The sequence below is a fragment of the Urocitellus parryii genome, chromosome 13 (assembly GCF_045843805.1).
Source record: "Urocitellus parryii isolate mUroPar1 chromosome 13, mUroPar1.hap1, whole genome shotgun sequence".
Lineage (NCBI taxonomy): Eukaryota > Metazoa > Chordata > Mammalia > Rodentia > Sciuridae > Urocitellus > Urocitellus parryii.
Genome location: NC_135543.1, coordinates 62,698,796 through 62,718,336, shown reverse-complemented (window position 1 = coordinate 62,718,336; position 19,541 = coordinate 62,698,796). Strand labels below are relative to the sequence as shown.

Genomic DNA, 19,541 nt, shown 5'->3' with positions numbered 1-19,541 from the left:
AACAAATATGGTTTTTACCTATGTGCTCACGAGAACTCACAAGGGCCAAAGCCCCCAGATATGAGGTGTTCACTGCAAGGCAATGATGAGCCGGTCCCCACGGAGAGGCCTGCAGGGGCGCCCTGCACCCACAGGCTGCCTGCCAGCAGGGCCCTGGAGCCACCTGCTCCACAGGCCTCGGGGGAGGAAAGCCTGGGACTTAGAAGCCCACTGACAGGGAGGGCTGCAGCAGCTCCCAGGGCTGTGGACAGAGCACACTGCACACACCCACGTCCTCACCAGTCACCTGCCCCAAGGGGCACAGAATGGCATACCCGAGGGGCAGCCTGGGAGGCCCGCCCACATGTGGTCAGTGGGAGCAGAGCCCTTCCTGCCTTGCTGTGACAGCCCAGCCATGCCCCTGCCCAGCTCCTGCTAGCTCCTCCAGGGAGGGTGGTGGACACGGGCCAGCACTTTGGGGTGCCAAGAAAGCAACCTGGAAGGGCAACTTGAAAACTGCCAACCAGGCCTGGGCACCAGGGTAGAGGAGGCAACAGGTGTCGGGCCAGTCCCAGATACTTTCCTGACATACAGCCCACCCACAAGCTCAAGTGGCTGGCAAGATCCCCAGCGTCCCCTAGGAAGACAAGGGCGGGTGGACCCTGCAAGGATGATGGGGGAGGTGTCCTCTGGGCTCTGGTGGGTGTTTGGGGAGTGCCTGGACCAACAGAGGCAAGTGGCAATCATTCCCAAGGCAGGGCCCCAGCTCAGCCCTCCGCTGTACGCCCTTGTCCACCAGCATGGCGCCTGGGCCACCTGAGGGGCAGACACAGCACTCTTCATTTCAGGGGCCCCTTGGTTGGGGCCTCCCTGGCCACTGCAGAATACTTAGATCTTCCCTGTAGAACCGCAATCCCCAGTTGTGACCACGTGGCCTAGCATTACTGTCCAATGTCCCTAGGGAGGTGAAACTGCCCCTGGTTGAGAATCACTGGTGTGAACTAACCAACTGCTGTCCTGATACTGGAGGAAGGGTCCTGGCCATTCTTAAAAATAACCAGGGAGAAATAGGCAGTTAGGGGACAGGAGGCCTGGAGGGGGAGGGCTCGCCTCCTCTGGGAGAGGGCTTCTGTGAGGGACTGTCAGGGGCAGAGGGACAGGGACTCGGGTATGTACAGGACAGAGGAGGGTTTGCTTCTCCCTAGTGGGCGCTCTTCCCTTTGGTGGAACCCTAAGCCAGGCTGACAGTCCCAGCCAGGACACAGAGCTGAGGTTGGGAACCCACGCACCCTGGTCACGGTTGAAATGCACCTCAGTTTTATGAGGCGCTAAGCGGAACCCCCTGCCAGGATATGAGGGGACCCACTATTGCAATTCATTGAGAGGGAATATACCAGCCTTGAGGGCAGCACCCAGCTCTGGGTCACGCAGAGAAAGGGAAGGAGAGCGCGGTGCTCAGGAATCAAAGGCCTTGCTGTGTGGGCTGCCCCTGCACGGGCCCAGCTCTGTGCCCGAACCCAGCTCCCGGGGCACAGCTTCCAGATGCCTGCTGACAGGATGGAGCTCCAGGATGCAGACTTCTGGGGACACCATTCACTAGCTAGTGACTGACTTCACTCGCTGCCCAGTGGACAGACTGGAAGACCCCAAAAGTCACTGAATCACCTTTCTAGTTTCCAGAGAGGGGGGCCCTGCTGGTCAGCCAGCCAGTGTCCCCTGCCCCAGGGGCCCATGAGTTTTGGAGAGGGCTTCGTGGGAACACAGCTCCAAAGAAACAGAAGACCCTTTCCAAGCAAAAACACGTTGGAGTTCTGCTGCCTGCCTTTTAAAAACTGGCCTCCTGTTTGCTGCTGGTGGTCAGTGTGTGGGGGACAGCTGTAGTACAGCCACCACCTGGCTGACATTCACAGATCACCTGGCTGATCTTTCTGTGGTTCTCAAATCGCTGTTGTGATGAGATTCTCTTCCTGCTCCCTCTAGACTCAGGAGCATTGTGTGTATTTTATGCTCAGAACAAATTGGTTCTCTTCTTTGGATAACACAGCAGTCCTGGGGCACTCAGTGAGTGCAGATGGCACAGTCCTGTAGAACAAGCTCCTGGGAACCACCTTGGTGTGAGGAAGCAACCAAACAGGGCTGGAGGGGCCTGGGGTGGGCGAGGCTGGAGACCAGGAAGACTAAGGGGGAGCAGGTGAGGTTTCAGGAGGCGGGGCAGGGGCTGTTAGGAATGAATGCCATCTCTGCCCATCTCTGCCCATCCAGTGGCAATGGAGGTGGGAGGGTGAACCAGTGGTACCCACCTCTGCCCTCTACCTGACCTGGCACATAGGCACACCTTACCTCCACCCATGGGGACGGCCAAGCCATCGGCTCCTGGGTGACTCTGTGGCCCCAATGAAGCAGGATCCTGCAGTCCCAAGGGGCCCCAGATGTCACTCCACAATACTTAATGGGACAGCTGTACCTCACACCCCCAACAGACTCCCTAAGTCACCATAGGAGGCAGTTACCATATGGCCCTAAAACCTACCTCCCGTCTCAGAAAACAACAGAGGCTGAGTACCTCGGGGATTCCGCCTCCTGCACCCACCAAGACTCCACACTGGTCTACATTCTCCATCCCCAAGCCTCTCGCTGAGAGCCGTTGGGATCACAAACTGTGAAACAGGCCCAGCATGGAAAGCTCTAGAGCTCCTGGTCTCCCAGGTCTGTCCACAGAGCAGGTGAGCTGGACATTACTGCTTTACCAGGGGAGGAAGGTTCCCAGGGCAAGGAAACTTTAATTAGGGCTCGAACCCTAATTACAGCCGAGCTCACCTGGCTGCTTGTGAGCAGCACATCACCCTCACCTGAGCTGGCACCTGCTCTCCACCGCCACACCTGTCTCCTCCACTGACCCACGCCCAAGCCTCACTGGCACATCTTGTGACACAGGAGCATCTCCCGGGCCAAGTTGAAGAACAGATCTCAACCGAACTACCCAAATCTAATGCTGAGGGAGAGCAGCGCCCCCTGCAGGGCTCCCAGGGGATGCAGGGTTCAAGAGCTGGCTGGGCGAGCCTGTGCCACAGACGGCTTCCAGGCAGTGGGCAGCCTGGGAGGGACCAGAGTGGGTTTCCGGGGGACTGTCAAGTCTCTTTGTGAAATGGGTGCTGAACACTTAGGATGTACGTGCTTTTCCCTACGTCCTCAACTTCCCCGAACCACAGCGGCTGATGTGAAAGGCTGACCCACTTGACTTCTGGAGCCCAAGAAGGTCCCAGCGGCACCCTGGGGCAGCCCAGGCCACACTCACCGGCTGCAGCCCGTCCTCCTGCCTCCTGCTCTGGCTCGGGCGGTTGATGAAGGACCGCGTGGAGACCTTGTAGTGATTCAGCAGGCAGACGATGACCACGACCATCACCGTGACCACCACGACGATGATGATGATCTGGGCGAACTCCAGCTCCGCTGCGGGAGAAGAGGACAGTGTGAGCCTCCACCCTGCAGGGGACCTGGCCTGGGCAGTTAGCACAGCCAGGCGGCGAGGGCCCCGTATGACCACAGCAGACAAAAACCACGACCCCACTCGAAGAAGAAGAAAATGAGCGCAATGGCCAAGCTGGCGCATGACTGGGCTGCAGGTCACACCTGGGGCAGGGGGAACACTGAAGCCTGAGCTTCAGCTACACCAAGGTCAGGTGCAGGCCCACTGCCCAAGATCACCTCCAGACTGGCTTCCTTGTCTTGAGGATACCCTGAGACGGGGCTCTTTCCAGCGGCCCAAGTTGCTGCCAAACACTGTTCTCGGACTTTGCCTTTGCAATCTCATGAGGGGCCCTTAACAAAGTTGTCCTGTTGGCTCCAGAGCTGCTGCTGCTGACTGCCCTGTGGTCAGGGGAGAGTCCACAGCCAGCCCAAGAGCTTGCCATGGCAGGCTGCATGGCCACCCCCTGGTGCTGAGCAGTCACCTGTCCACCCACCTGCCCTTGGAAGCTGAAGCCCAGGCTCCAGTCATCTACACCCCCATCCTGCCAGATGACATCCTCCACCTTCCTCTAAGAGCCAGGCCAGTGCTGCGTGCACCCCAGCAAAGAGCTGGGAGCCGAGAGCTGCAGACGCACTGCATGGGGAGCCGCTGAGGCCCGGGACACAGGCCAGGGCACCCTCGCTGCCAGTGAAAGGCCACAAGGAGTTCAGCTCTTTCCGCTGGACTCCAGGAGGCCAGGAGGCAATGCCCAGAGTGGCTCTGGGGACCGGCGGCCAATGCCCAGGGCCAGGATCCTCACCCCCCTGAGGGCCTGCCTTGGCTCTGGACCACCCCTGAAGCCTGGTGCAGAGATCAGCCCCGGAGCCTGCCCAAGTGCTCTTTCCTATAGGGAAGAAGCTCCCCGATTTATGTCCCCCTGAAGGTCCAGGGTTCACTAGAAATTTTCATGGTGGGCACCTTCTGGAAAAGACCGAGATTGCCTGCAGAGAGCAGGGCTGGGGACCACTGCTGCTGGGGTCCACATGTCAAGGGACTCTATGCCTACAGGTTGCGGGAACAGTGACATGTTTGCTGACTTAGACGCACTGTGTCCAGGACTCCTGTCCTTGGCACATGCCTTCCCAGGTCTGGGACGCCTGGCCTTGACCCTGTGTCTCTCAGGACCCCACTCCCATGCTCCACATGACTCCCCAGCCGCCTGTCTGCACCCCCTTCACCTCTTCTGACACAAGGCACAGCTTCCTGTGTTTTCTGCCTGCTTTTTGTGAAAGTGTGACAACGAGCTCCTGTTACTGACTCTGTGCTCCTGGTGTCTGGCACCTGGTGGCACCTGGCAGTGGCTCTGAAGTGAGGTTGACTGATCAATGACCAGAGCACACCTGGGCCCAGAGCAGGAGCTCGGGCATGTGGCCTGGGGTGGGCTTCCCCGAGGACAGCCACCACCGATGGACAGAGAGCTACACTGGCCACACAGGACAACAAGGGTACCTTCGAGGAGCCCTGGGGTCTACGTCAAGGGCCGGCCTCCAACCTGTGGGTGGTGGCACCAGCAATGAGCTAGTTATGAGGCAGGGTGCTCACACTGATCAGGCCAGAGCCATGGACACGGGGACAGATGGAACCCCAACCACATCTGGTTTAAGAGCTCCTCATCGACCGGTAAGTAGCAGGAGATTCACAAGCTGCCTTTCAGGGTAAAGCGTGCCCCAGGGTCACAGGGGGTCTCTTTTCTCAAGATAGTTTCACTACTCTGTGGACACAGAGGGAGGGGAATGTGAGGGTGACCGCAAGGGGTCCCACACACAGGCCTCAGGGTCAACACTGTACCCAGAGGACATCTTCCTAGGCCATCTTTCCTTGAACACGGAAAGCTATGCAGAGCAGATCACAAATTTCGTTTCCTTAATTCTATGAGCATTACTTGTCTAATTGTGTCTCCTGTGAAAAGGATTTTTGTTATAAAAATAACCAAACGTCTTGCAAATTCAAACAATATGGAGTACACACTACTGAATCCGGCGCCTGCCCTGTCCACCGAGCTGGAATGGACAGGGACCTCACTACCTACTAGGCTAGTATCCACCACTGACACGCCCCAGCCCTGGCTGCTGCTTTTTAATTACTGGGATCGATGTGCAATGTATTGCTCTGTTTTTTCCACTTAATCTATCACAGACGTCTCTAAACAAGAACACAGGTAAATCAACCTTGTTCTTGAAGGACGTCGTCCATTGCAGAACACACATCCATGCGAGTTATACTCTCCAGCTGGCCGCTGCTTAGGGGTCTGCTGTTTTTCCTTCTTCTTATGACCAGAAGAAGAGTGTGCATGTGTGGGTGTGCACATGTGTGTGATTGTATGCATTTGTCAATATGCCCACAGAAAGATTCCTTATAAGTGGAATTTCGCCAGGCAGGATAGCATAGGGCTGTAATCCCAGCAACTTGGGAGGCTGAGACAAGAGGATCACATTTGAGGCCAGGCTCAGCAACTTAGACCCTATCTCAAAATAAAATTAAAAAGGGCTGGGGATGTAGATCAGTGGTAGATGGTAGAGCACCCCTGGGTTCAATCCCCAGTACCAACACACACACACACACACACACACACACACACACACACACACGAATTTTATCTTAAATTTCATCACGGTTTGTCCGGTGGCTTCTGAAAACCTCCGTATGCAAAGGCTACACTGGGTAACTGCAGGAAGAGGGCATGTTCCCACGCCCTTGTCATCGCCGGAGACTTGCCCTTTTAATTTATACCAATCTGACAGAAAAAAAATACATACCTTGTTTCAATTTGTATCTCCCCAATTACCAGTAATTTCTGATCTTTTCCTATGGTTATGGTAATTTGTCTTTTCCTTTCTCATAATCATATTCGTCCGTGTTAGTTTTACTTGCACTTGACATAAATTGTCATGACATTGAATATTTTCTGTCTTTTTCCTTTATGGCTTCTAAGCTTCCTGTTTGAAGTTGTCTTCAATATTCTAAAACTATGTTTTCTTCTAGGACTTCTGTAGTTTGTATTTTTATATTTAAATCTTTATTTGCTCTGAATTTTACTCTTCTTTTGGTTGAAGACAGCCCAGAACATTCTGTATGTCTGGGAGATCATCTATTATTTTAAAACTCAAGTGAGGGGGAGAGAGATCTCGGTTGTGTGAAACCGTATGTAGACTTACTCTCTCTACAGACCATCTTTCTTTCAGAGTGGACAGCTCTTTCTTAGGTTGAGAGTCTCCAACTTTCTCACACACCCAACGCACTGGCGGAACTGGCCCTGCTGGGCTGAGATGCGGTGGTATCTGAGCCGCGGCCCTGGGGCATCATGCACGAGGATGCCACAGCAGCTGCAGCCGTGGCACACAGGATATTCAGCAACCTTGCGGTTCACAGGCTCTACTGGGTGAGGACCAGGCCACAGGTATGCTCAGAGGCTTATGGAAGCAGAAATAAGGTCCCCAGAGGTCCCTGTGCCCAAGGCAAGTGGCCCAGCTGGCACCCTGGGGAGATAGTCAAGCCTGAGCTACCGCAACACTCGGCCCAGATGTGAGAGGCGCCTCTTCCTGCAGACAAGAGGACCCCGGGGGTGTCCGGTGCCCAAGGCTTCCGTCCTAAACCACTGAGCATAGCAGCAGCAGGCTGGGTCCCTGTGGAACTCCTCGCGTCCATCCTGCTGGTGTGGGATGGCCTCTCCCTGCACCCCTGCAGGCCCACCAGGGTCGTGAGTGGCCGCCACACATCTTCCTGCTCACTCTACACGGGAAAATTCTAAGGGCCTCAGCGGGCAGGGACGTGGTAGGGTGGGGACGTGTGTGGGGACATGGAGAGGAGAGATGCCGGTGGGTTTAGTTTGGGTTCTGGAGGGTGGGCTGGGTAAGGAGGTGGCGAAGAGGATGAATTCTGTTAAGACATGTTTCCTAGCCCACAGGAATAGTAGGATCCTAAGAAAATAACAGGATGCTTTGGGATTTCCAAAACTTCATGTGCTAGTGTGGATTCTGAACACACCCCACCGGTCCCGTTTTCCTTGCCTTCAGTAGCTACAGGTGTCAACAGAAGAACATCACAGAACAGGCCAAAGTCAGGTTGCCATGTCCCTCCTCCCCTTGTGGGGTCAGAGTTCACGGTGCCATAACGGGTGAGTCACTGCCATTCAAACACAGACACTGCATGACGAATCTGGTCCAAAGCTTACAGGAAGTCACCGAGGCACCTGATTTTATTACTGTAAAGCAGTGACGGTGACGGCAGTGATGATGGCAGTCCTGTTTTTATAGAAACATCTCCAAGAAATCCCAAGCTGCACAGGGGAGAGTTACAGGAAGAGAAGAAGGTGTGAGGAGGCTGCGGGTCTAGTCCCCGGTTCAGTGGGAACCAGCTGAATCATACTAGAGGCATGAGCGTCCCTACTATTTTTACAGGAGTCTGGGGCAGGGTGGTTGTACCACCTCAGATCCCAATATAGCACCCGTTTCCACTGTGGGGCGCCTGGCACCACCTGCAGCTGGGTCCTCCCCCATTCACACGGCCGTCTCTGGGGGCGCCCCGGTTTTTGAATGCTTCATTATTCCTCAGCTCCAGATGTGTTATGCGTGCCCAGGGGAGCCTGGGTCCCTCATCCGTCCTTCCTTCCAGCAGGCCAAGTAAACACCTTCGCAGCATTTGGAAAAGTTTCAACACAGAACATAGTTGTGTCACCAGTGGGGCTGGCCACTGGCCACTGGTCCCCCTCCCAGGATTACCAACAACACCCCCTGCCAAAGAGCTGCAGTCCCCTGGGAGGACAGAGGCTGTGGCTAGCATGTCATCCCCCGGGGAGCCCCTGCCACACAAGCTCTCCTACCCCCACTCAGGCCTCGCAGCTGACCCACCCGCATCTGGCTGGCCTGCTCTGCTTCCTGCACAGTGATCTTCCGTCTGCCTCTCCTTCCTGTCTGTGTCCTGCTCGGCAGAGACGGGTGTGGTGATAAGATGACAGCCTTGGGGGTGTCTTGCTCTTTATTTATGGCTCCATGACACTTTTAAAGTGCTGAATGTTCCTAAAGGCTGGTAAATTCTTTCCAAAATCCTACAGAGACCAGGCGGCGGTGGTGGCAGGAAGACGGATGGGGGCAGGAGTTGGAATCGACTTAGACTATAATTGCCTCAAGTTTGTGAACTGTGAGTATAAAAATACTCTTGGAGATTTTAATGGTTGAATGAAAATTCACACTCATTAAACACCAGAGCTGAGGGGGATGTCCAGCCTGTGCTCGGAGAAGGACTGCACAGCTGGAAGTTCAGAGGACTCGAGAGCAGGACTGTGCTATATCTTCTGAATTGCATTTCCCTGGAGGTAGACTGACTGACACCAATTTTTCCTACAATCAGTAGAACAAAAGAAAGCGGGGAGGGGAGACCCACAGAAATACCCAGAGTTGGTGCTACCTGTTGGCTGTATCTTCCTTGATAAGCTCTTCTCTACCCCCGTGATGGTGGGCCGTCCCCCTGCACACACTAAAACCTAGTGCACCACTGCTGCTGTCCTGACAGCGCCCATTTTCTGGTCTTCCTCTCCCACAGAGTGACCCCTGGGAGGATCTCTAGCTCTTTCTTCCATAGTGTCCTGGCACAAAGTTGGTGCGCGTGATTTGGAAGTTGACAAAGAAGGGGCTTCAATGGCCCGACTCGCCCGAACAGCATCCAGCATAGAACCACATCCTGCCCAACACTCACTAATGGTTTCCACGTTGCTGGAGCTTTGCCCAAGGTTTTCATATTTTGTACCAATTACCAAGAGTCCTACTCAGGAGGTGTGAACTGTTGCTGAAAACAGAGGCTCATGGTTGCTATAAGTTACCTGCTGATACACTCCTATTTATATTCATGATATTTACACAAGACGGTTGGTATGAAAATGAAATTAGAAGAGACACAGATCTGGAGGTGGAGAAATTAAAAGTGCAGGGCCAGGTGTGGCCCAGACACATCACCTGAATCCAGTCCCAGCCAGGTTCCCCTGATGGCCCTGGCAGGCTGGGAGCAGTCAGCAAGAAGTAGAACTAGACAGGCTAAGGCATTCCTAGAATGCAGTCTCTGAGTCCATCCAGGTGGCCAAACACCTGAGGCCCAAGCAATCCGTCCGAGACATCAGCCCTTCACCACGGATTTTAGAATCTAGAGTTTTCTGAATCTCTTTAGAAAGAAATTTACCTAAACATGTTCCAATCAAAGATGACTGACAGGGTTTTCTGGGGGAGAAAAGAAAAAAAAAAAAAACAGCAGAGGAGTAAGAGCAATTACAAACCTTTTAAAAGTCTATCCTCCTGCTGTGCTATAAATGGAAAAAAAAAATACATCCCTGAAACCATGATTCCCCTATAGGATTCATTTAAAATCCACCCTCGCCCCACCTCCACATTATTAATTTAGGAAAGTATCAGAAGGATACAGCTGCACGTGGAACCGCCTTCTTCACAACCAGAGCAGTGACTTTGGGGTGCTTCCTGCCCAGCCGTCTGTCTGTCTGCCTCTCCCTTTCCCTGGCTGTCTGTCACCCTCGGAGTCACAGTTCTCTTCCCTAATTAATGTCTGCTGTAACTACCTGGATGACCTGAAAGACTATCCAATGAACGCATCCCGTCCTGAGAGAGAGACATCTTTAAACACTGTCTCTAACAACTCAGGGTGGAAAATTTAAAAAAAAAAAAAAAAAGTGCCCATCAATGAGTAAGAGGATTTCCAGGGGGAGGTTTCAGTCTCATGGACAGAGAATTTGAAAAAAACACACAACTCCCAACAACAAACCTGAGTAATTATGCAAAACACCTCCAACAGGAACAAGCTAACTGCAGACTCCAAAGAAGATGAGAAAGCCCCCCCTCCCCGCCCCAGAAGAAGGTTCCCAATCGACAGACCCCTCAGAGGCAGAGAAAAACTTCTTGAGGACTTGTGCTCTCCTCCACTCTGTCCTCAGACCCAACTTCAGGAAGAGCCACCACAGAGCCACCAAGCATGCATTGCCCAGAGCTGCCTTTGCAAATGTACCTTTTTGAAAGAACAGGTCTTTAAACTGAGACTCCTTCAGTGTGCTGTTGTTCAGGTGGTCACTGGACATAATCAGGTCCTCTGCAAGGGGGGGGTCCAACAGTGACGCAGTCCCCCAAGTTCAAAGCATCCCTCAGCTTCAGCAATCTCCTCTCCAGGCAGCTCAGAGCTACAGTTATAGCCGGTGTGGGGTGTGGGAGAGTGTGTGAGTGGGTGTGTGTGTGTGTGTGTGTGTGTGTGTGTTTCTGTCTCTCTCACTCTCTCTACTGTATCAGCGGGGCCCAGCCCAGGTGCTAGACTCGAATGCTGTGGCTCCGACCGCAGACTGTGGCTACCAATTATCAACTGCCATCAACAGAAATCAGGAGCTCTGCGCAGGAAGCCGGCAGTGTCACTGAGCAGAGAACAAGTCCAGGGTCTCCCATGTGGAGACCTGGTGTTGTTGACAGCAGCATGTACCAGTGATTAGTCTGCGTCTCTCAGATTTAGCCTCACACCCAGACTCGGCACACACACACACACACACACACAGGCGAGCGCGACGCAGCCAGACGGTTCGTCTTGTTCTATCGAGTTCAATGATCTTTTTAACAGGCAAATATCAAACCAGACCAGGCAGATAGAGGGAAATCTGCAAATCTAAACACAGGGCGAGTTTCCTTCATCTCTGCTGGAAGCTCTCAGAGCTGAAAAAATGGAGAGGGTGCTTACCGAGGCAGCACACCCGGCAGCAGGGACGTCAGCCTTGCGTGCGTGTCTGATGCGGATCCAGCTCCCAGAGCTCTCGGGGCTGCAGGCTGTGCTCCCTGGGCTCGCCTGTCCCCAGAGTCTAACGGATGGCAGCAGCTCTCCCAGCACAGCCCCGGAGCCAGAGACCAGCGCCTGGCGATGTCATAACCACAGCAGGAAACAGCCTCTCCCCTCCCCCTCGTCACTCCCTCCCAATGTATGGCCCTGCACACAGACACAGAGGGTTCTTTAAAGTCACGACTCTTCCTTCTCACTATGCAATTTTAGTTCATAAGGTCCTGAAATTAGAAAAAGGAAGACAAATCCCAGGTGATGGGAGACGGTGATGCCAAGAGGAGGGCAGAGACATTTGGGAGTGCTTTCTCCTGCTCGTTCTGCACCAGCACAGAGGCACAGACTTTCTCCCCCATCTGAACGGTGGTTTGTTTCACACGTGCGTAAAGCACCTCCCGTGCACCCTGAGGCTCCGGCTATGCGAGGAGACTTCAGGACAGGCTGCATGTCTGTCGCAGTTTGGGGGGAAAAATCACCGGGCAGCCACAGTGCAGGGGCAGCGTGCCACGGTAGCACTGCAAATAACCCCAGCCGAGCTCTGCTCTGAGCCCAGAATAGCCTTTGTTTTTCCTTATTTAGGGCAAATAGGGATGGCATGTGGGCTGTAACAATAGTTTTGGCTGTAGGAGGAGTTGTCAAAGCAAAACTAAACTCTGTTGGTTACTACCAGCATTAGAAACGAGGACAGTGACGTCAGCAGCCATCCTGCTGTTGCCTGGGCGCGTCACCGGGAGGCATGACAGCAAGGGCTGGGCATTGATGTCACCACTGGGTCCTCAGGTGGCCAGAAGACATCACTCACTCTGTCCTAACAATTGGGAGCAGGGCAGGAAAGAGACAGGAGAGTCACCAAGGAGACTTTTTCAGGGGTTTACATAGCTAAAACAAACTGATGGCCAGGCATGGTGATACACACCTGCAGTCTCAGTGGCTTGGGAGGCTGGGGCAGGAGGATTGCAAGTTCAAGGTCAGCCTCAACAACTTAGCAAGGCCCTAAGCAACTTAGTGAGTCCTTGTCTCTTTCTTTGGGGGGAAGTAGTAGGGATTGAACCCAGAGGCTTTACCACTGAGCCACATCCCCAGCCCTTTTTTAAAATATCTTATTTACAGACAGTTGCTGAGGCAGCTTTGAACTCCAGATCCTTCTGCCTCAGTCTCAGGAGCCGCTGGGATTATAGGCATGCACCATCACACCCAGCGAGACCTTGTCTCAAAGTAAGATATACAAAGGGCTAGGGATGTGGCTCAGTGGTTAAGCACCCCTGGGTTCAATCCTTGATATCAAAAAAGAAAGAAACAGGAGAATTTCAACAAGAACATGAATAGCTGTCTACAGTTACACAGGTGAATCAAAACAGTGCAATTTGTTCTTGAGCAATTTCCAGATTGAAAATGCAGCCCCTTCCCCAGTTCTTCTCCCAACATTTTCTCAGTCACACTTCTGGGTAGACAAGGAGAGTGCTCAGGAGTCGGCTGGAGGGCCACCCCAGCACACAGAAGGTTCCTCAAGAGAAAAGCTAGCTTCCAAAAGAGCTGGAAACTGTTTCCACTTCAAGCAGGGCCTGCCAGGTCTCGTGCTCTCCCTGGTCCCTGGAGCCCAGAGGGTCCTGGCTGGCCGAGGATGGCAGTCCAGGTGTCAGATGGCATGACCGACGCGCAGGCCTGTTCTCTTAACACTCTCTTCTGCCCCTTGCAAGTGGACGTACCTGCACCTGGAGACAGATGGTAGGAGGCCGCTCTGGGGCTGATGTTGCTCAGAGTGAGGACGTCGTGCATTCTAGAAACCAACAGGCTTTTAACTGCCATGACTGGCCATCCCTGAGCATTTTGATCCTGGGAGCCCATCTTAATTAAGTACCATGTCCATTTGGTGGAATGTTCTCACTGCTTCATGTGTAAAGCTTTTGGCTTCATGGATGAAAGTTCAGCTTTAAACCACTCTGCACACCTTGCCACATGCACACATACAAGTACACACATCCCTCCCCAGCGGCTGCCTCACATTCCAGTGGGTGGCCCTGCACCCTTGCTGCCCACGTGTCCACAGACACCCATGACTCAGCTGAATTGGGAGGTACACACCACACTGCCTGGTCCACCCAGCACAGTGTCCCTCTGCCACGTGCACTGAGGGGTGGGCTCGTTCTCCAGGTGGTGCTCCTGGCTTCTGGTCTCCTCCCTTTCTGAGCACCACCTGAAAAGGATGCTTCAGGAAGAAGGTTCCAAGGCCAAGCCACGATGCAGGGGTTCAGACCCCAACACACACCTCGCTTCGGCTGGCCACCACAGTACGAGAACCACAGGGCTTTTTAACGGACAGGTGCCGGTATTTCTTTCCCCTCCATTCAGAGAACCCAGCAGCTCGCACAACTCAGGGGTGTGGGGGACATTGAAACTACATCTTTAAAAGGGCAAGCTCCCTGGTGGGCTGACCAATTTTACTGTGGGCTAACAGTGTCTCGGAGCTTTATGAGGCTCCCCTGTATACAGCAGAGGCCTGGGAAAGGGTGCCGGGTGAGGTCACCCGAGATGGACGTTTGCACAGGGGGTTGCTAGCAGTGAGAGCCTCTGCCTTCACCAGCAGGGGGACACTGCCTAGAAGGGCCTTTGGTTCCTTCATCTACCTGACCCATGTTTGCTAACCATTTATGGCCCTTAAGAGGAGGAGCACTGGACCTGCAAAGCCCTTCCCCAGAGAAGCTGTCTGGGGGGCCTGACGGGGCTCAGGCTCCATCCGCAGCTCATTGCTTATTTAAGGGACCCAACAGGCTCAAAGGACTGGCTTCCAGCCAGGATCAGAACGGGACCAGCTGAGGCTGCTGGACAGCCTTGGTGTCCTGAATGGCCAACAGGGGCAGCACAGGACAGCCAGTTGCTGGGCTACCAGCTCCAGGGCTGGGAGGGAAACAATCAGGGCTCTCAGTTCATCAGCTAGACCTGCCTCTCTCTTTCTTATGTGACCCAGGCAGCATCGAGGCTGGTGCCATCCTTGATTTCATTATTCTGGGCTCTGGGTCCCACCTGTCCCCTCCCTCCCTCTGCACCCAGCCCTCTACGGGTGCCGGGCTCCCGCACAAGACGTTCTCATAGAAGAAGAGCATTTGAAGAGTTAGAAGAACCTTTCAATGGTCATGCATCAGAAGGCCGGTGTTTGCAGACCTTTAGGGAGGGTGACCTCTGCGTTCCAGGAACTTGCAAGCACTGGATCTTTCATCTGCATACTAACCCATGGGGCACATTTTCTCGTTCTCACCTGAGAGGTGACAGGACTGAGGCTCTGAAGGTGAGTGTTTTGTCCAAGTCAAGCAGTGGCAAGAGAGGGCAGGAGTTGGGAAGCTCCCACCCGCAGTGAACTCAGACTGAGCCAACAGTCAACAGCGTGAAGTCCCCCGAAACTCACCCAAGGGTGTCAGCAGACTGATAAGGGCTTAATTTGATTTTTTTGATTTAATTTTTTTTTTTTTAGCCTGATGCCCAGTTTCTCTGGGGCACTAAGGGGATGTGTTAAGTTGCCGATCATGATGGAGCGTGGACATCTCCACATTGCCACGGGGCTCCCAGGACCACTTTATGTGTCTCCAATGTCTGCTCATGTGACCCCTGTTAAGAATCGATGGCTCTGTCCTCTACACATTCCCATTCTTTGAGGTTTATGGCTATGCTATAAAATTTTGCTCTGAGATGAAATTTTCCACATAAAAATTAAGCTCTGGAATTTGGCCTTTAGAAAACAAAACAGTACATTTTAAGCAAGTTTGTTATGCTTGCAGTCATGAATGAGGACTTGGAAAGAACACAAACTCTGTGTTCCCACAGACCCCAAACAGCATAGTTTGATATTTGTGGACATTAACCTATAGCATGGAATAACTTAGTAATGTATCTTTAGTGCTTTAAAAATCGCAACACAGAGAAGCCTTTATGGAGAGAGATAAATGCTTCGAATGTGCTTCCAACCAGCCTTAGTGTGGCCTGCGAATTCAAAAGAGTGCGGCTCTACGGACCCGGCAAGCCAACAAGGTGGATTGAAAGTTTATTAAAGAGCCTTATTTAATAACTTCCTAATCTGCAGTGGTACTCCCTGTATTAACTGGGTTTAGAGTTGATCTTACACATTATCTACGCCACGATGGCATTTTTTTTCCTTCTAAAGGGGAAAAAAAGAATTACATGTTATTTTATGTTGATGGTGGTACAGGTTTTCATGATAGCTAAGCTACTCCCACCAAGAGGATCACACACCTTTGAAAACTGCAGTTAGTCTCCCAAACCTCGGAGGAGGAGAGAGGGCAGTAACAGTGGCTAAATTCAGGGGCCACTTGGACACGTTCTGGCTTCTAGTCTTGCCACCTAACTTGCTGGGGCTGGAACCCTTTCCTAACTATAGAATTAGACTGAGAATGTCTACACCACAGTGCTTGGGAGGATGAAGGATGCATTCAATACTCAGTACTCAGAGGGTGGCCCGAGGACCAGCAGCACCGGCATGGCCCAGAGTGCTCCGCCCAGACCTCCTGAGCCAGAGCCTGCAAGTTAAGGAGATCCCAGGTTGGCTCATGTGCACCTCAGAGTTTCAGAAGCTCAAGTTCCAGACTCCTCAACTGGAGCAGGTGAGGAAGCCTGGCATGTGGATGGAGAAGCTGTGACATGTCCACACTGCAGTGAGGAAGTGGGAACAGAACCCAGGCCTCCTGCTGCTGGTGGTTGCTATTCAACAATGATTGCAAGGGTGGTTCTCAGCCTGCGAGTGAGGGTGTGTGAAGAGCACAGCGCCCCCTCCTGGCCAAGGGCACAACCGGGAACCACGGGGCAGGTGCGTCCCATCTCCTCCCACCTGCTAATGGGTGTTCCTCACCCTCCAGCACCTTTAAGAGCACCGGCAGGTGACAGGCGTTGTCAGGGGCCACGAGAATAGGAAAGCCAAGTGGCTGTGCTAGCAGAGATCTGCTGTTGGGATGCAACTTCTAGGAATTTGACCTTCTTCATAAAAAAATTCCCCAAGTCCCCGAGGACTTCAGGACAACACATGCAGGAGAGCATTCTGGGAAACTCCAGGGCCGGGAGCAGACGCTTCTTTGCAGGCAGAACTATGCCGGTGTCCTGCTCTGTTCCTAGGAGCCTGGCCTTATTCTCTCCACGTCCCCCACCCCGGCCTCCCTGAGAGGGTCATGTGCCAGGAGAGCGGAGTCCTGGCCCTTGAGAGTTCTGGAAGCAGCTTTCCACAGCCCATGCGTGGCAGCTGCTGGCATGCCCCACGAGGCTTCCCTACCAACGGGGCTTACCGATGGCATGTTTGTGAGGCTGAGCACATCATCAAGGGGAGGGCCCCTTTAAAGGGGTGGAAGAAAAGGTGTGTGCCCCCGCCCCCACACGTTTCAGGTGAAACACACACACACACACACACACACACACACACACTCTGTGTGAATATGAAAACACACTGAATATTTTAATATTTAAAATACTTGGTGTGGCTGTTTGGGAAATTTTTATTTTTGCTTTTCAAACATGGTCCATTTCTCCATTTCATCCTAACACTGGAAGATTTGATCCCTTCATGATTGATCCCATTTCAGGGTAGGACATAGACCACGAGGCTCCAGATGTTTGTAACTCAGGTCCTAGGCATTGCTTCTCTAGTTCTTAGTCCTTAACACCATAAAAACTTAGATTGCTCCGGGCACAGTGGCGCATGCCTGTGATCCCTGTGGCTTGGGAGGCTGAGGCAGGAGGCTCGCAAGTTCAAGTCCAGCCTCAGCAACTTCTTGAGACCCTCAGCAACTCAGCAAGACCCCGTCTCAAAATAAAACATAAAAGGGTTGGGGATGTGGCTCAGTGGCTACGCACCCCTGGGTTCAATTCCTGGTACCAAGAAAAAACTTGGATTGCTTCTTGAGAGATGGACATCCCACTTTCACTAGCATCATAGTCAGGCCAACATCATGCATTCTTGGACACGTGTGGCACACGCAAACACATGTGGTAACACAGAAGGTACGTGCGGATGCTAATGTGCTGGACTACTGTGTGGTCATTCTCTCACAGCTTTTAGGGACGTGGCTCTCAGCTAATACCAGTGTTTCCTGGACCCTCTGAACTTGGGGGCAAGGCATGGGCTCTCATGTCTGGAGCTCCTCTTTGTCTCCCTTATACATTCCAGAATGTGTCCAGGATGTGCCCAAGATATCCTACAGCTTTGGCCAAAGTATGGGTTTCTTCTAAAGTTGAAATACATCAGGGCATGTTCCAGAGTTTCAGTTACTACGTTAGATCATATAGTAAGGCAAACACTAGAGAAATCACGGGCCCTAAACCCAAGGAATCTAAAACCACCCCCTACATACAGCTCTATAACCACACTGTGAAACCAGCCTAGCACCGATGCTTTAAAAACAAGATTCCACTGCTCTCTGGGGTCAGGTCCTCCAAAACTTCCAGCACGAAGTCAGTCCTCATTTATGTCAGCACAGAGCTACCTATAGCAAACCTGGGGCACCTACTGTGTGCGACTCACTGAGATCAGCTGGGAGCTAAAAAGCAAGCCAGGAACCGTCCTTGCCCCTGAAATCTCTCACTTACATCCCGAGTGCAAGCTACAGAAGCCACCTGTACAACTGGGTGCAGCACCCAGCACAGTGCTCAGCCAGAACAAGTGGATGCACCAAGGAACTGGGTCCCGTGAGCATGGAAGAGAAGCACTTAACCCCGAAGAGAACAAGCATAGCTTCACAATTAGACTCACTCCATGCCAGCCAGGGTGCAAAGCCCTTCAACTCACTTAATGAGACCATTTAATATTTGCCACGACCACGAAGAAAGTACCGGTTGTCTTTCCAGTCTCACAGATGGAAGACCTGAGGCCCAGAGAAGTTAATATTAATACCTTGTCCAAAGTCACACAGCTACTAAGTGGCAATGGTGGCACTTGGAACGAGGAAATCTGGCCCCAGAATCTGTCCCTGACAACTACATCAGGCAGACCCCTGAGCTAAAGCCTATTTCTAGAAGGGGGTTAATCTACAAGTCTTATTTAAAAGACCCAAGGGACAAATGACTTCTTGGAGACCAGGGCTCAAGGAAGGGCTGGGAGGGCATGGAGGCCATTTGTCTCTGCCATTAGGGAAGGAAGTCTCTGCGCCTCCGGGGAGACTCACTCAGTCGCACAAGAGGGTAGATAAAAATAAACTTGAATATTTATCAAAATCAGAGTTTTCAGAACAAAAGGAAACAGCACAGTGAGAAGGCAGACTTCCCCACCGCTCTCCTTCATCAAGTCCACAACCTTTTCTTTTTCTTTTCTGACTCAAAATGCCCTGTCCATGTAGGGACTCACTGGCCCGTACACCAAAAACGAAATCACAGGGCACCCGGAGGGATTGGTGGCTTCAAGATCTTATTGGTGAACCAGCAAAATATCAGAACCAAAAGGTCACTTGTAGATGTGATATGATGTCGGTCAGGTTTCTTTGTTTAACTTCAGGAACCTGTTTGGGTTTAAAGTGCCCTTAATCATGTCTGTTATTCTCAGCAAGAGTAGCGGTGCACACCTGTGACCGTAGCCACTCCAGAGGCTGAGAAAGGAGATGGCAAGTTCAAGGCCAGCCTTGGCAACTTAGCAAGACCCTGTCTCAAAATGAAAAAATAAAAAGGCCTGGGGGGCATAGCTCAGTGGGAGTGGAAGGGCCCTTGAATTTCAACTCGGGTCCTGCAAAAAAAAAAAAAAAAAGGTCAAAGAAACAACAAAATTAAAATTCCAGAGTTGTCACAAGGGAGTAGTCTTCTAACAGGTTATAGAAATAATTTTTTAAAAATTAGAATGTCAGAAATGGAAATAGCAAATGCTTCCATAAATTCTTCTCTGTAGTGTGCCCTAGAGACAAATCTCTAAGCCAGCCTCTCCCCACTCCTCCTCCAGGAGGCAGGCATCCCGGCCCAGGGGGCCTCTGCCACATGTCCTTCTTGGTGATCCTTCACTCCAACAGGTGACACAGCAAATGGGAGACCCTCTCCGGCCCCACGTGATGACTCCTAAGTCTGGGGCCACAGACACCCTCGGCTGTCACACCTGGAACAGTCCAGCACTAGCTCCCATCCTGGTGTCTGATGTTCACTGGGAGACCCGGGCGCTAGTGGCCCTGCCCTGCAAGTGACCCAGTCTTGCAGATGCTTAGATGTCCCCTCAGACGGAGCCACGTCAGAGTCTGTACACTCTCGTCTTCCTGCATTCCACACATGCTGATGCTTATCT

The 19,541-nt window shown here is 52.6% G+C and overlaps 1 protein-coding gene across 9 annotated transcripts in view; it reads right to left on the bottom strand.

Moving 5' to 3' along the window:
- Ldlrad4 (low density lipoprotein receptor class A domain containing 4) overlaps positions 1-19,541 on the bottom strand; it is a 381,472-nt gene that overhangs the window by 29,985 nt on the left and 331,946 nt on the right. For 8 of the 9 annotated variants that reach the window (XM_026401980.2, XM_026401978.2, XM_026401982.2 and 5 more), the window contains one exon: positions 3,275-3,429. In XM_026401980.2, coding sequence (XP_026257765.1) covers positions 3,275-3,429 — 155 coding nt within the window. Of the gene's footprint in view, positions 1-3,274; positions 3,430-11,200; positions 11,218-19,541 lie in introns of those variants that run through there. The other variant, XM_026401983.2, reaches the window with a different exon arrangement.